The sequence below is a fragment of the Panthera tigris genome, chromosome A2, assembly GCF_018350195.1.
Source record: "Panthera tigris isolate Pti1 chromosome A2, P.tigris_Pti1_mat1.1, whole genome shotgun sequence".
Taxonomy (NCBI): domain Eukaryota; kingdom Metazoa; phylum Chordata; class Mammalia; order Carnivora; family Felidae; genus Panthera; species Panthera tigris.
In genome coordinates, this window is record NC_056661.1 from 61,560,198 (window position 1) to 61,572,321 (window position 12,124).

Here is a 12,124-nt window from a genome sequence, read left to right on the forward strand (position 1 = left end):
GTCTTCCGTCCTGCTGAAGGTTCTTGTCGTCCCTGTGGCTAGGCTCCCGCCCCCTCCCTTCCCCGGTGACCTGTGTGTGACATGTGTGACTCGGCGAGCCTGACCACTTCTCCTGCACGTGCCTGTGCTCAGGGACGCCTCTGCTGTGTTTTGCAGGAAGGTCCACATCACGAAGACGACCCTGGCGTGCCTGAACGGGGACTACGAGGTGGAGCCAGGTCACGGACATGAGAGGAACAGTTTTCTGAAAGCTCACAACATCGAGACCTTCTTCATCGTGCCGTCACATCGGCGGAAGGTGGGCGCCAGGACCCTCCTGCGTGGACACAGACGGGATGGCGTGTCCACCCCCTGGGCCAGGCCTTCGGGGTGGGGGGAGGGGTTTGAGGGGAGGGGTGCATGGGGGGGCATGGGGTGTGTGTGGGGCAGGGGCTGTGAGCTCCTAGACCCTCCGTCAGAGTGCAGGGTCCTCTCAGGGGCTGGGCCTCCTGCAGCCTCCCTCCTCACCTCCCTGGTCCTTTACCACCTCTCCTGGAAAACAGGTGAGGGGTGGGGGGTACGCTGAGGGGTGCTGTGCCCACAGGAGGATCGTGTGGGGGGGCGCTTGAGGTCACTGTGTCCAAGGAAGCTGATTTGGATATGATTAGAGGTGACCTTTTCCTTTTAGGGCTCAGGTGAGAGGTTCAGGGCACAACTGAGGGGCTCAGGACACAGGTGAGGGTGCAGGGCACAGGTGGCCCCAGCTCTCCTTCAGGACATAAGCGTGTCATATGTGGGGGACAGCTTCAAGCTTCGCTGTCATGGTGCGCCCACGGATCAGGGCTCTGCGGTCCCTGAGATGCAGCAGTCCCTGTGACCTGGGGACCATGGGTGAGGGTGGCCCTGGGCCAGGACAGGCTGGGCTCGCGAAGAAGGGGAGAGAGTGGCAGCTGCCAGCAGGGCCTGGAGGAGGGCCGGGTGAGGGGTTAGCACTGGGCCCCAGGGGGATGGGAGTGGAGGGTGGTCTCTGAGGGGCAGGGACCACAGGGGTCGGCATGTGTGGTCCTTAACCAGGCTTCTGGGGTCTCCCCCTGGCCCGGCCCCACAGCTTTCTGCTGTTCTGCCCCCGGATGCCGGCTTCACTCTGGTTTTCCGAGGCCATGGGTGCGGCTCTGTGCTGTGGGACCTGGTGCCGGTTCTGTTCACTTGTTTGGTCCCCGTGACCTCCTGGAGTGTTCCCGTCTCGTTCATGCTCCAGGCTGGAGGGGCAGCATGGGTGTCCTCACTGGGTTTCTTTGTGCCATGTGTCGACACAGATATTTCCAGGGCTGATCCTCTCTGACATAAAACCAGCCAAGAGGATGAAGTTCAAGACCGTGTGCTACCTGCTCGTGCAGCTGATGCACTGTCGGAAGATGTTCAAAGCAGAGATCCCGTTCTCTAATGTCCTGACGTGTGAGGACGACGACAAGGTAGGGGCCGCCATGACATGTGAGGACGATGATAGGGCAGGGGCACCATGACGTGTGAGGACGATGAGGTAGGGGGTGCCATGACGCGGGAGGACGGTGACAAGGCAGGGGGCGCCCAGACGTGGGAGGATGATGACAAGGCAGGGGACGCCATGACATGTGAGGATGATGACAAGGTGGGGGCGCCATGACATGTGAGGATGACGATAAGGCAGGGGGGCTGTCATGACGTGTGAGGACAACTGCCAGCGCTGGTCCCTGAGCAGGTGCACTTCGGCCGGGTCAGCCCTGGCCTTTTCTGCTTCTCAACCTTGTAAATGCCGTTCAGGGCTGGGCTGCTTTTGCTTTCCTGCAAAAATCTTTCTGGTATCTTGTATTTTTATTTACTTATTTACTCTTGCAGTTTGGTTTTCCATGTGTGTATAGGGAAATTCGTGCTCAGACCCCCAGCCTCTGGCTGAACCCGCCCTCCAGATACTCGCGCATGTCAGATGTTCTGTTGGGAGGTCTGGCCGTGGCCTGCGAGCCGGGGGACCGTCAGACAGGCCAACCCTCCACAGGGAGTGCCTCTGGCTGCCCCTCCTGACCCAGGCCTCCCGCTTTGCCTGCACGCTTCTCCGTGGTGGAGTCCTCTAGTGGATGGAAGGTGGCCTCCCCTTGGGTGTCCCTGCTGTGTGGCCTGGCTGCCAGGATTTTCCACCTTTCCTCTCGGCTCGGTCAGAGCCATCTTTGGGTTTTCTGGTCTCCTGCTGGGTTGTGGGGTGCTGCTCTGCGGGGGTCCCCACATCCACTCAGCCACACGGGCCTTGTGTTTCAGGGGGCGGGGGCCAGGGGCCGTGTCCCAGAGCCCCGGAGGAGCCTGGTCTGCCACCCCTTCCCAAGCGGCTCTGAGCCTCGCCCTCCTGTGTCCTCGTGTCCTGGTGCCCAGCCACCATTGCTCCGTCGGTGACTGATTTCCATCTCCCGAGAGCGCACTGCGCCCCTCACTCCCGGTTTCCCTGCCGTGTGGGTTTTGTGCGTTAGAAGGGATTCCATCCCTGCTTTTGGGGGAGAAGCTGCTGGCTGGTACTCCTAGGGGTTTGTTGCCTCCAAGGATTTTTTGTGGTTTTGCTGGTGAGTTCGTATTTGTGAGAATGTTGCCGGAAACCCCTGGACAGCTTTGCTGGTGGTGAATTCCATCAAGAGTGGCCTTCCCTCTGCCAGGTACCCGGATGGGCTTCACGTGCCTGGCAGGTGTGTGCACGTGTTCCTGGGGGGACCCCTCTGTGCAGAGCCGGGTCGAAGGTCACGTTCCTCACCGTCCCCTGTGCGAGGTCTCTGCACGTCAGTGTTTGCCGTGGGGCCTGTGGAGGCACAGGCTTCTGTTAGCACTATGACTTCACGGCCCATCCCGCTCGGGCCCCTCTTTGCTACGATTGCCCCGTGAAGATGATGGGCTCTAGAAACTCCGAGTCTCCGGCAGCAGAGGTGTGTCAGGTACCTTCCTGGCCTGGGCTTCTGAGTCCTGATGTCTCCCGCGATTTCCTTTTCTCATAGCTTCTTGTGCATTTGGAAGTGCGTGTGTGAGTGTGCATATATGTATGCACGTGCATGAGTTTCTGTGCATGCATAGGTGTGTCCGTGTGTATGCACATGTGTGTGTTTTCATACGTGTGTTTGCCTGCGTGCACATGTATACGAGTGTGCGTGCACGTGTGTGTTTGCATGTGTGTACCTAGGTGTGTGCATGTGTGTTTGTGTGCACATGCATGCATAGTGTGAGTTTGTGTGTGTGCATGTATAGGTGTGCACATGTGTGTGCATTTCCATATGTGTGTATGTGTGAGTTGGCCTGTGTGCACATGCATACGAGTGAGTTTATGTGCACGTGCACGTGTGTTTGCGTGTGTGCATAGGTGTGTACGTGTCTGTGAATTTTCACATGTGCATGTGTATGTGTGTGTGTTCTGTGTGTGCATGTGCGTGAGTGGGCACGTGTACATGTGAGTTTGTGTGCAGTGTAGTTTGCATGTGTGCATATGTGTGCGTGTGTGCACACATGTGAGCACATGTGTGCATACATGTGGGCACATGTGTGCATACAAGTGCACATGTGAGCACACGTGTGTGCATATGTGTGCATGCGTGTGTGAATATGCATGTGCATATATGTGTGCACGTGTGTGAGTTTGTGTGTGTGTGTGTGTGTTCATGGCCCCTTCCCTCACTGTCACTTGGAGTTGCCGCTGGATTGCTCACCCTGCATCCTCTCCTCCCTCTGGGAGCAGCAAGCCAGGCCTGGTTTCCCCCTGTCCCCAGGCCCCCAAATCCCGGCCCAGCCCCCGACACCTGGAATCTCCGGAGTGCAGGACGCCTCATGGGTGCTGCCTTCAGACTCTGGTCCTTCATCTGTGTTTGCCGGGGACAGAAGGTCCTGGCCCTCTAGCCTCCCACCTTGGGGAACATCTGCTGCCTCACTCTGTGCAGGCATGTGCTCCAGCCGCCATCCCTGTTACCTCGCCCTTCACCCCAGGGTCCGAGGCCGAGTTCCACAACCACTGTGCAGTTTCAAGGCTCCCCGTCTGCACACAGCTCCCCAACCCGAGAGGGTCTCCCTGTGCCCCTGGTGAGCTGCTGGCCGGTGCATCAGATTCGACCACCAGCGTGTCCTGGACCCCGAGCTTCGGCCCCATGTCTGGTCCCTCCCTCCAGCCAGCGCTTCCGGCCTCTGGCCCAGGTGGCTCCCCTGCTGGGGGCATGGAGGGACAGGCAGGTAGCCGGCTGGGGCCCGCGGCTCCCCTTCGTCCCCTTGCCTCACGGTTAGTGACAGCAGGCCCCAACGGGGGGACAGTAGTGTCTGCCCCACGGGAGGCCCTCGGGGGGTCGATGCGGGGCCATGACAAGGCACGTGGTTCCTAAGGACGGGGTGGAGAGGTGCAGAGGCAGGGCTGGCCCACCAGCAGGGGCCCCTAGTGAGGACTGCGAGCGACCACCCAGTGACCTGCAGGGCCGGCCCTTCCGTTGGCGGCCGCTGTCTCCACCGGCCCCCCTGGCCCCACTGGCCCCACTGGCCCCGGAGCCTGCCTCCCAGTTGGGATGAAGTCCCTCACCGGCCCTGTCTTCCGCTCATCCGTGTCCAGGCCTGACTCCTGTGCCGGTGCCACGATGCAAATGGCAGATGTTGAATTTCAGTATCTCCCGAAGTGACCCGTCTGTGGTTTTGTCCCCGACTCACACGGTGAGAGGTTGCACGGGACCCTCCCGTGTCTCCAGGATGCCGAGAAGCTGCCCCTCACTGTCTGTGCCATGCGGTCTGGGTGCCCGAGCTGTGCACTCGGCCCATGCCTGCCCTCTGCTCTCTGCCTGGGACAGCGATGGCCTCCGTCTCTGCCACCACAGCCACGCGTGCGCCTCTTTTGTGGCTTTCAGTGGTCGTAGGTGGGGTTGCCCGTCAGCCCTGGACGGGTCAGACCAGGGCACCATCGCCATGAGCCGCTCACCCCTGAGCACCCCGGCTCAGGCAGGTGCCCATGGACCGTGGTCAGGTCTCAGGCTGGGCCTGCCATCTGGGGTCAGCCACAGGGCATCAGGAAAGCCGGCTGAGCGTGGCCTTCATTTCTCAAGCCTCGGCAAGGACAGTTTGGAGCGTGGGCGTGGGGTTTGTCACCCGGGACTCTCATCGGACCGAGCACCCCTGACCGCCCGGCCCCAGAGTTCTGTGGCCTCAGCGCCCCCGTCCCTGGCGTGTCCGGCTGGGCCCACAGGCATCAGCGTGGCAATCAGCAAACATACTCCCTGGGGTCCCGGGCAAGCAAGGCGCATTGCGTGGACCCTACGATGTCCCTAGTGAGAGAGGAGGCAGCAGCTTTATAGCAACACGCTTCACAGTTATAAAGAAAGGGGTAAATTCCTGGTAAGCATGAAGAGAGGAAAAGGATGGACGGAGAAGTGCGAGTCTGAGCACTTCTGCAGGACGTCCCTTAGTCAGGACCCCAAGTCCGTGGTGGGGCCTCTTCCCAGCCGGGGTCACTGGCCTGCAGGGCTCTGATGTGGCTCCTGGCCTGTGTAACTCTGACGTGGCCCCTGGCCCACGTGGCTCTGATGTGGCTTCTGGCCTGTGTGGCTCTCATGTGGCCCCCGGCCTGCATGGCTCTGATGGTGGCCTCTGGTGTCCAGGCAGCTCAGCCGCTGCTTTGTGGAGGCCGTGGGCACCCAGGCCCCAGAGGGAGAATCCCTCCAGTTCCCAAGATGACCGGTCACTTCTAGAAGGTTGTCTCTGAAGTGGTGTCTTAAGTTCGGGGCCTGTGGGGAGAGCATGCGGGGAGGGAGAGTAGGGTATGGGCTGGGAGGGGCTGACGCTAGGCAGGGCCAGTTCTCGGCCCACAATGTCTGGGGTGTCAGCCTGAGAGGAAACCGAGACCCAGCTTGTGCTTCGCGGGTGGGAGACGTTTCCGTTGTCTGTGCTGCTCACCTGAGGGGAGCTGGGCGTCCACGCTGGGTGTCCACGCGGGGCGTCCACGCGGGGCATCCACGCTGGGTGTCCATGCCGGGCCCCAGGGGTGCACTCCTACCTGGCCCCCAGCCAGGCAGCCGTCCTTCCCGCCCTGCCTCACTGCCCACGCCCCCAGCAGCCGTATCCCAGAGCAGCGGGGGTCCAGTGGGAATGGAGGGGCAGAGGGACCCCAGCCCCCGGGAACACTACCTCACACATGTGGGCTTCCACGTGGACTGGGGCTCCTGACCCGCCCGCTGGTGGCAGTGGGGGACCTGCTGAGGATGGTGAGAGCCAGCTCGAGGACTCCATCGGTGGGGACACGCTTCCAGCTCTTCACGGGCGTGAACGTTCCAGATCCTCACGACCATCTGCTGTCGTCATTTCACAGACCGGGAAGCTGGAGCACAGAGAGGTTAAGTGGCCCACCTGGGGATGCACGGCCCTTGGTTTTCAGGTCTCTGCACTCGAGCCACTGTCCTTCCCTTTGGCGGGTTAAGGGAGAGGCTCAGACAGCCAAACTCCACGTTGAAACGAGAAACAAGTTTTGTCTTAGCCTTGATGTTGATCTGTTTTCCAGGGAAATACGTGCTTGTTGTGGGTAGCAGAGAAAAGCATGCAAAGAGGGGAGTGGCACCGGCTCAGGTCCTGCCCCATTCAAGGAGCTGTGGGTCAGGGGTCAGGGCCTGGGGGTCAGGGCGTGGCGGCGCTCTGCACGCAGGTGTCCTGAAGGACCTCACGAGCCTGCCCAGGGTCCCGAGTGAGGACGACCCTGGCCCCCAGAACTCAGTCCTGCCCCCTTTGCCTCTGCAGACGTGGGCAGGTGGGCACAGCTAATCCTCTCGAAACAGCCGAGGTCGGGGGGCCATGCTCCGCCTGCCATTCCCTGCGTGCCGGACCCTCATAGGAGCTGAGGGCTCTCAGGTGGTGGGAGTGGTGGTTGCACAGATGCGTCAGGTCCGGGGGACAGCACGTTCATGGGGGCCAGTTCAGGATCGCGGGCCCTCTGGCCCTGCTCGCCGGTGGGTTTTCCTGGGCTTGTTCCCGGGCCCAGGGAGGCAGGGGCCGTGGAACCGGAAAGAACACACTCGCAGCCTTGCATTGGCACAAACGTCAGCGGCTTGCGGGCGACGGGTTTCTGTCCTTACTTACTTTACGTTTCCACAGCTCTCTGGAAGTCAAGATGATGCACTGCACCGACCCCCCACGTGTCAGCTGTGGCATCAAGCCGCCCGCGCACACACACAGGCTCTGGGGCCCTCAGCGGCCTCCCTCGCGGTCGTGTCTCAACCCAGCTCCTGCGTGGGGAATGGACTTGGGTGGGTGGTGTGTGTGGCTCTGCCCCGTCCTGTCCTGGTGGCTGCACTCAGGATATGGAACATTTCCATCACCGCCATGGTCCCCCTTCTGCTGCGGTCACGCCGCCACCCCCAACCCCGGCTCTGCTGAGTCCTCTCCATCCCAGTGACCATCACTTGGGAACGTCGTACACGTGGAATCCCTTGGTTTGTGCCCTGTGAACTTGGCTGTTTCTTCACTCAGCACAAAGCCCTGGGGTGTCTCCAGGCTGACCCTGTGTCAGCAGCTCCCCCCTTTCCGTGGCCGGCTGGCATTCCACGGTGTGGATGGACCGCCGTTGGCTTGACCACTCTTGTTGAAGGACATTCTGGTGGTTTCTGGCTTTGGCCACGACAAATAAAACTGTAGTGAGCTCTCATGTCGAGAGTCCTGTGTGGACGCGAATGCTCCTTTTCTGGGAGGGATGCCCAGCCGTGCATCAGGGTACACAGAATGGGTCTTGTTTTGTTTTCTTTTTTTGAGAAACTGCCCACCCATTTTCCGGATTGACTGCCCCACCTCACGTTCCCACCAGCCTCGTACGGGATCCCGCTTCTCTGTGTCATCGCCTGCGCTCGATGCTGCCGCTATTGTTGTTTTTTAATTTTGGCTGATCTAGTAAGTGTGTAGTGACATGTCACGATTTTATTTTGCATTTCCCTGGTGGCTAATGATGCCGACCATCTTTCCAGGGACTTATTTTCTTTAAAAAAATTTTTTTTAAATGTTTTATTTATTTGAGAGAGAGAGAGAGAGGGAGAGAGAAAGCACGGGAGGGACAGAGAGAGACAGGGAGACACAGAATCCAAAGCAGGCTCCAGGCTCTGAGCTGTCAGCACAAAGCCTGACACGGGGCTCGAACCCACGAACCAGGAGATCACGACCTGAGCCAAAGTCGGATGCTTAACCGACGGAGCCACCCAGGTGCTCTTCGAGGGGCTTATTTTTTATCCGTGTTTTCTCTTCTGTTTTGGTGAAATGTCTGCTTTCTGATTGGATTGATTTTTTTGGTGCTGTTGTCTTGTTTTTCCACCTGTGTACAGCATCTTTCACAGGACAGACATTGTAAACTTTGAAGATGTCCAGGTTACCGATATTTTTTCTTTTATGAGCTGTGTTTTTGGTGTCCTCAGAGCCGTCTCTGTAGCCCAAACCCCGAAGATTTTAACGTTTCTTTTAAGAGTTTATACTTACCAGTAAAACCTTGGTTTGTGAGCTTAATTCTTTCCAGAAACATGCTTGTAATCCAAAGCACTTGTACATCAAAGTAAATTTCCCTGGAAGAAATAATGGAAACTCAGATGATTCATTCCACAACAACAAAAAATATTCATACAAAAATGATTACAATACTGTAACATGATACAAAATAATAAAGAAAATATAGAATATAAAGAAAAATAAGTTAACCTGCACTTACTTCTGAAAACCTGGTGGCTGGTGTGAGGGAGACGAGAGAGGAGGGTTACTGTGTAGGACGACTTTCACGATCACTAATGGAATCACTGCTGTCTATTGGTACCATGGGATCTTTTTCTGCATGGGGGCCCTTGTATACGTTCACATGGATGTTGACTACAGTGCAGTATTAATAAACTCTCGTCATAGACTGTATTTACTGTAACTGGTAATAAGGCAGCAGAGGAAAGGGTCTCTGTCCGCAGGCAGCCTGAGCTAGAATGAAGCAAAGCGTTCCTAAGCTCACTCTTGTACGGAAAAGCAAAGGACTGTCCACAGGTGCTTTGAAGTGACAGAAAAGACACCAATGCCAGTTGTGGGCACCTTCCAACGTGCTGAAAAATCACTAATTTCTGCCAAACACCACAGCCTGAGACTGAGCATCCAAGCCTGGGAGATGATCGCCCACAATCCCGCAGAGAGAGAGAGAGAAGGACCATTGGCTCAGTTGTGATCACATGTCATTCAGTGTCATGTTCGACTCATGTTGCAAGACATCACTTGCTTATCAAGTTAAAATTCTTAGAAATGTTTGCTCGTCTTACAGAACCCTCACAGAACAAGTTACAATCCAAGGTTTTACTGTGTATGTTTTATAGTTAATCCTGTGATCCATTTTGAGTTAGTTTTTTTTTTTTTTTATAGGGTATGAGGTTTAGGTCAAGATTTACTTTTTTGCTTATGGACGTCCATTTGGTCCAGCACCATTTGTTGAAAAGACAGTTTTTCTTCCATTGAATTGCTTTTGGATTTTAGTCAAAAACCCTTGACCATACTTATAGGAGGCTGCTTCTGGGCTGTCTGGTCTTTTCCACAGACCTTTGTGTCTGGCCCTCCACCAACACCATACCATCCCAAGTAATGTAGTTACACAGTCTTAATGTTGGGCCAAGTGGTGTCTTTCACTATATTATTTTTAAGACAAATGAGCTATTCTAGTCTCTTTGCTTTCTGTTTAATATTTAGAAAAAGCTTGTCTATCCATAAAAAAGTTCCTGTTAGGATTTTGATAAAATTATGTTAAGCCTGTGTACATCAATCTGAGGAGAATTGATATCTTCACTGTGTTGTGTCTTCTAATCCCCAAGCACGCATTTCTCCATTTATTGAGATCTTTAATCTCCTTCATCATCAGCATTATATAGTTTTAAGCATACATGTTGTGTTCGTGTTTTGTTAGATTTGTACCTACTTCATTTTTCTTCGTGATTATGAATGGTCCTGAATTTTAATTTCGTCTGCACGTGCTGATTACTGGTATTAAAGAAATACTTTCTTTATGTTCATCTTGTGTCTAGTGATCTTGTGGAATTCATTTGTTTTCCTCCCCTTGGAACTTTGTATGTAGACCATCATGTCACTTATCATAAGGATAGTTTCGTTTCTTTCTTTCTAATAAGTTTGTCTTTATTTTTTTTCTTGCCCTATTGCAGTGGATGGGGTTTCTAGTACTGTGGTGAAACTCCGTCTTTCACCAGCGAGTATGATGCTGGCTGTCAGTATTCTGTAGATCTTCCTCATCAGGTTGGGGAAGTTCCCCTCCCTCCCTAGTGTTCTGATGATGTTTATCAAGAATGGGTATCGAATTTTGTCAAAATGCCTTTTGTGCGTCAATTCATACAACCATGGGGTTTTTTATATGGTGGTTAATCGGGTGTTAATGTGATATGTTGCATTCGTGTACAAATATGTAAACAGCCTTGTGTCTCTAGATGTGGTCACAGTGTGTACTTCTGTTCATATTGTGCTGAATTCTATTAGCTACTATTTTGTTAAGAATTTTTGCATCAGTATTGAGACAGATGGCCTGTGGTGGTCCTTTTTTGTACTGTCTTGGTCTGGTTGTGTTATCAGGACAATACTGACCTTGTGAAGTGAGTTGGAAGGCGTTGCCTCTTCTGTTTTCTGGAAGAGATTGTATAGAGTTAGTGTTAGTTCTCATTTAAATAGTTAGGAGAATTCTCCAGTGAAACCATCTGGGCCTGGAGATTAATTTTTCAGGAATTTTGAAGCTATGAATTGAATTTCTTTAGTAATTACAGGGCCAGTCTGACAGTGTTTCATGTCAGGTGAGTTGTGGTAGTATATGTGTGTTTGGAGTAGTTCACTGATCTAAGTTGTCAACTTAATTGTGTACCACTGTTCAAAGTATTTCCTTCTTGCCCTTTTGGTGTCTTCAAGGCCTGTAGTTGAATCGCATTTTTTTTCCTGAATCTGTTAGTGTCTTTCCCTCTTTTCCTTTGTCATGCCTGCTACAGACTTTTCAGTTTTACTGATATTTTTAAAGAACCAATTTCTGTTCTATTGCCCTGTGCTGGGCACTGCCTCTCATCCTCCCACCCCCATCCACATGGCTGCCACATACACATCGTGTGACCCCATTTGCAGATACGGAGCCCCAGCGCCGAAGCTGAGCTAAGTCCCCTGGCATCTCAGGTGCCAGCGGGCAGTGGAGCCATGATTGCATTTCAGGCCCCCAGCCCCGGGCCCCCAGACTCTGCAGCGGGCGAGCACACGGGCCTGAGAGGGCGAGAGAGCTTTCTCTTCAACACGAGGAGGATTTGTTGACGTTTCTTTCTCTCCCCGACGGCCGCAGCGGAGGGCGCTGAGAACCGCGTCGGAGAAACTGCGAAACCGCTCGTCGTTCTCCGCAAACGCTGTCTACACCACCCCGGGCACGCGTGTCAACAGGTACATCGGCCGCCTCCTGGAAGCGCGCCAGACGGAGCTGGAGATGGCGGACCTGGACTTCTTCACTCTCAAGTACAAGCAGGCTGAGCGGGAGCGCAAGGTAGGTGAACGGGACCTCAGGAGCGCGGGGGATCCCGGAGGCCCCTTGGCCGTGGCCACCCACACTCGCTCTTATGGATATGGCCGCGGTTCCCAGGGGGGCACCCTCAGGAGGACCCCGCATGTCTCCTGGAAGCCGCAGCCACCGATGGCGGGTCTCTGTGTCTCCTAGTACCACCAGCTCCAGGACGAGTATTTTACCAGCGCCGTCGTTCTGGCCCTCGTCCTGGCCGCCTTGTTTGGCCTCGTCTACCTGCTCATCATCCCACAGTGAGTGTCGGGGGCCCAGGGGCCAGAGGACAAGGGCATAGGGGCTCCCTCCTTGTCCGCTGGTTACTCCCCCGCGGTCCCGGCCACAGCCAGCTGTCCATTTGCCCAGTGGCTGGCTGTGCGAGGCCCCGAAGCACATGTGCGGGACGCTCGCTCTGTTTCTAACGTTTAACTGAGCCAGTCCTGGGACGCCGTGTATTTTCAGCGTCTCCATGCACACACGTGCACCCTTGACTTCAGGACAGGTTTTGAGGGAGGAAATGCAGCTGGGTTTCCAGGTGTGGGTCATTTCAGACACGTTAGAATGAGATAGTGGGCTCTAGGGAGGAAGAAAGAGGTAGCAGCA

The 12,124-nt window shown here is 55.4% G+C and overlaps 1 protein-coding gene across 4 annotated transcripts in view; it reads left to right on the forward strand.

Annotated features, from left to right (window-relative positions):
• The window catches only part of ADCY1 (adenylate cyclase 1), a 107,190-nt gene that overhangs the window by 58,479 nt on the left and 36,587 nt on the right, over nt 1–12,124 (forward strand). For all 4 annotated transcript variants that reach the window (XM_042963061.1, XM_042963068.1, XM_042963076.1 and 1 more), the window contains exons 7-10: nt 157–298; nt 1,296–1,451; nt 11,315–11,509; nt 11,681–11,778. In XM_042963061.1, the coding sequence (XP_042818995.1) occupies nt 157–298; nt 1,296–1,451; nt 11,315–11,509; nt 11,681–11,778 (591 nt within the window). The remainder of the gene's footprint in view (nt 1–156; nt 299–1,295; nt 1,452–11,314; nt 11,510–11,680; nt 11,779–12,124) is intronic.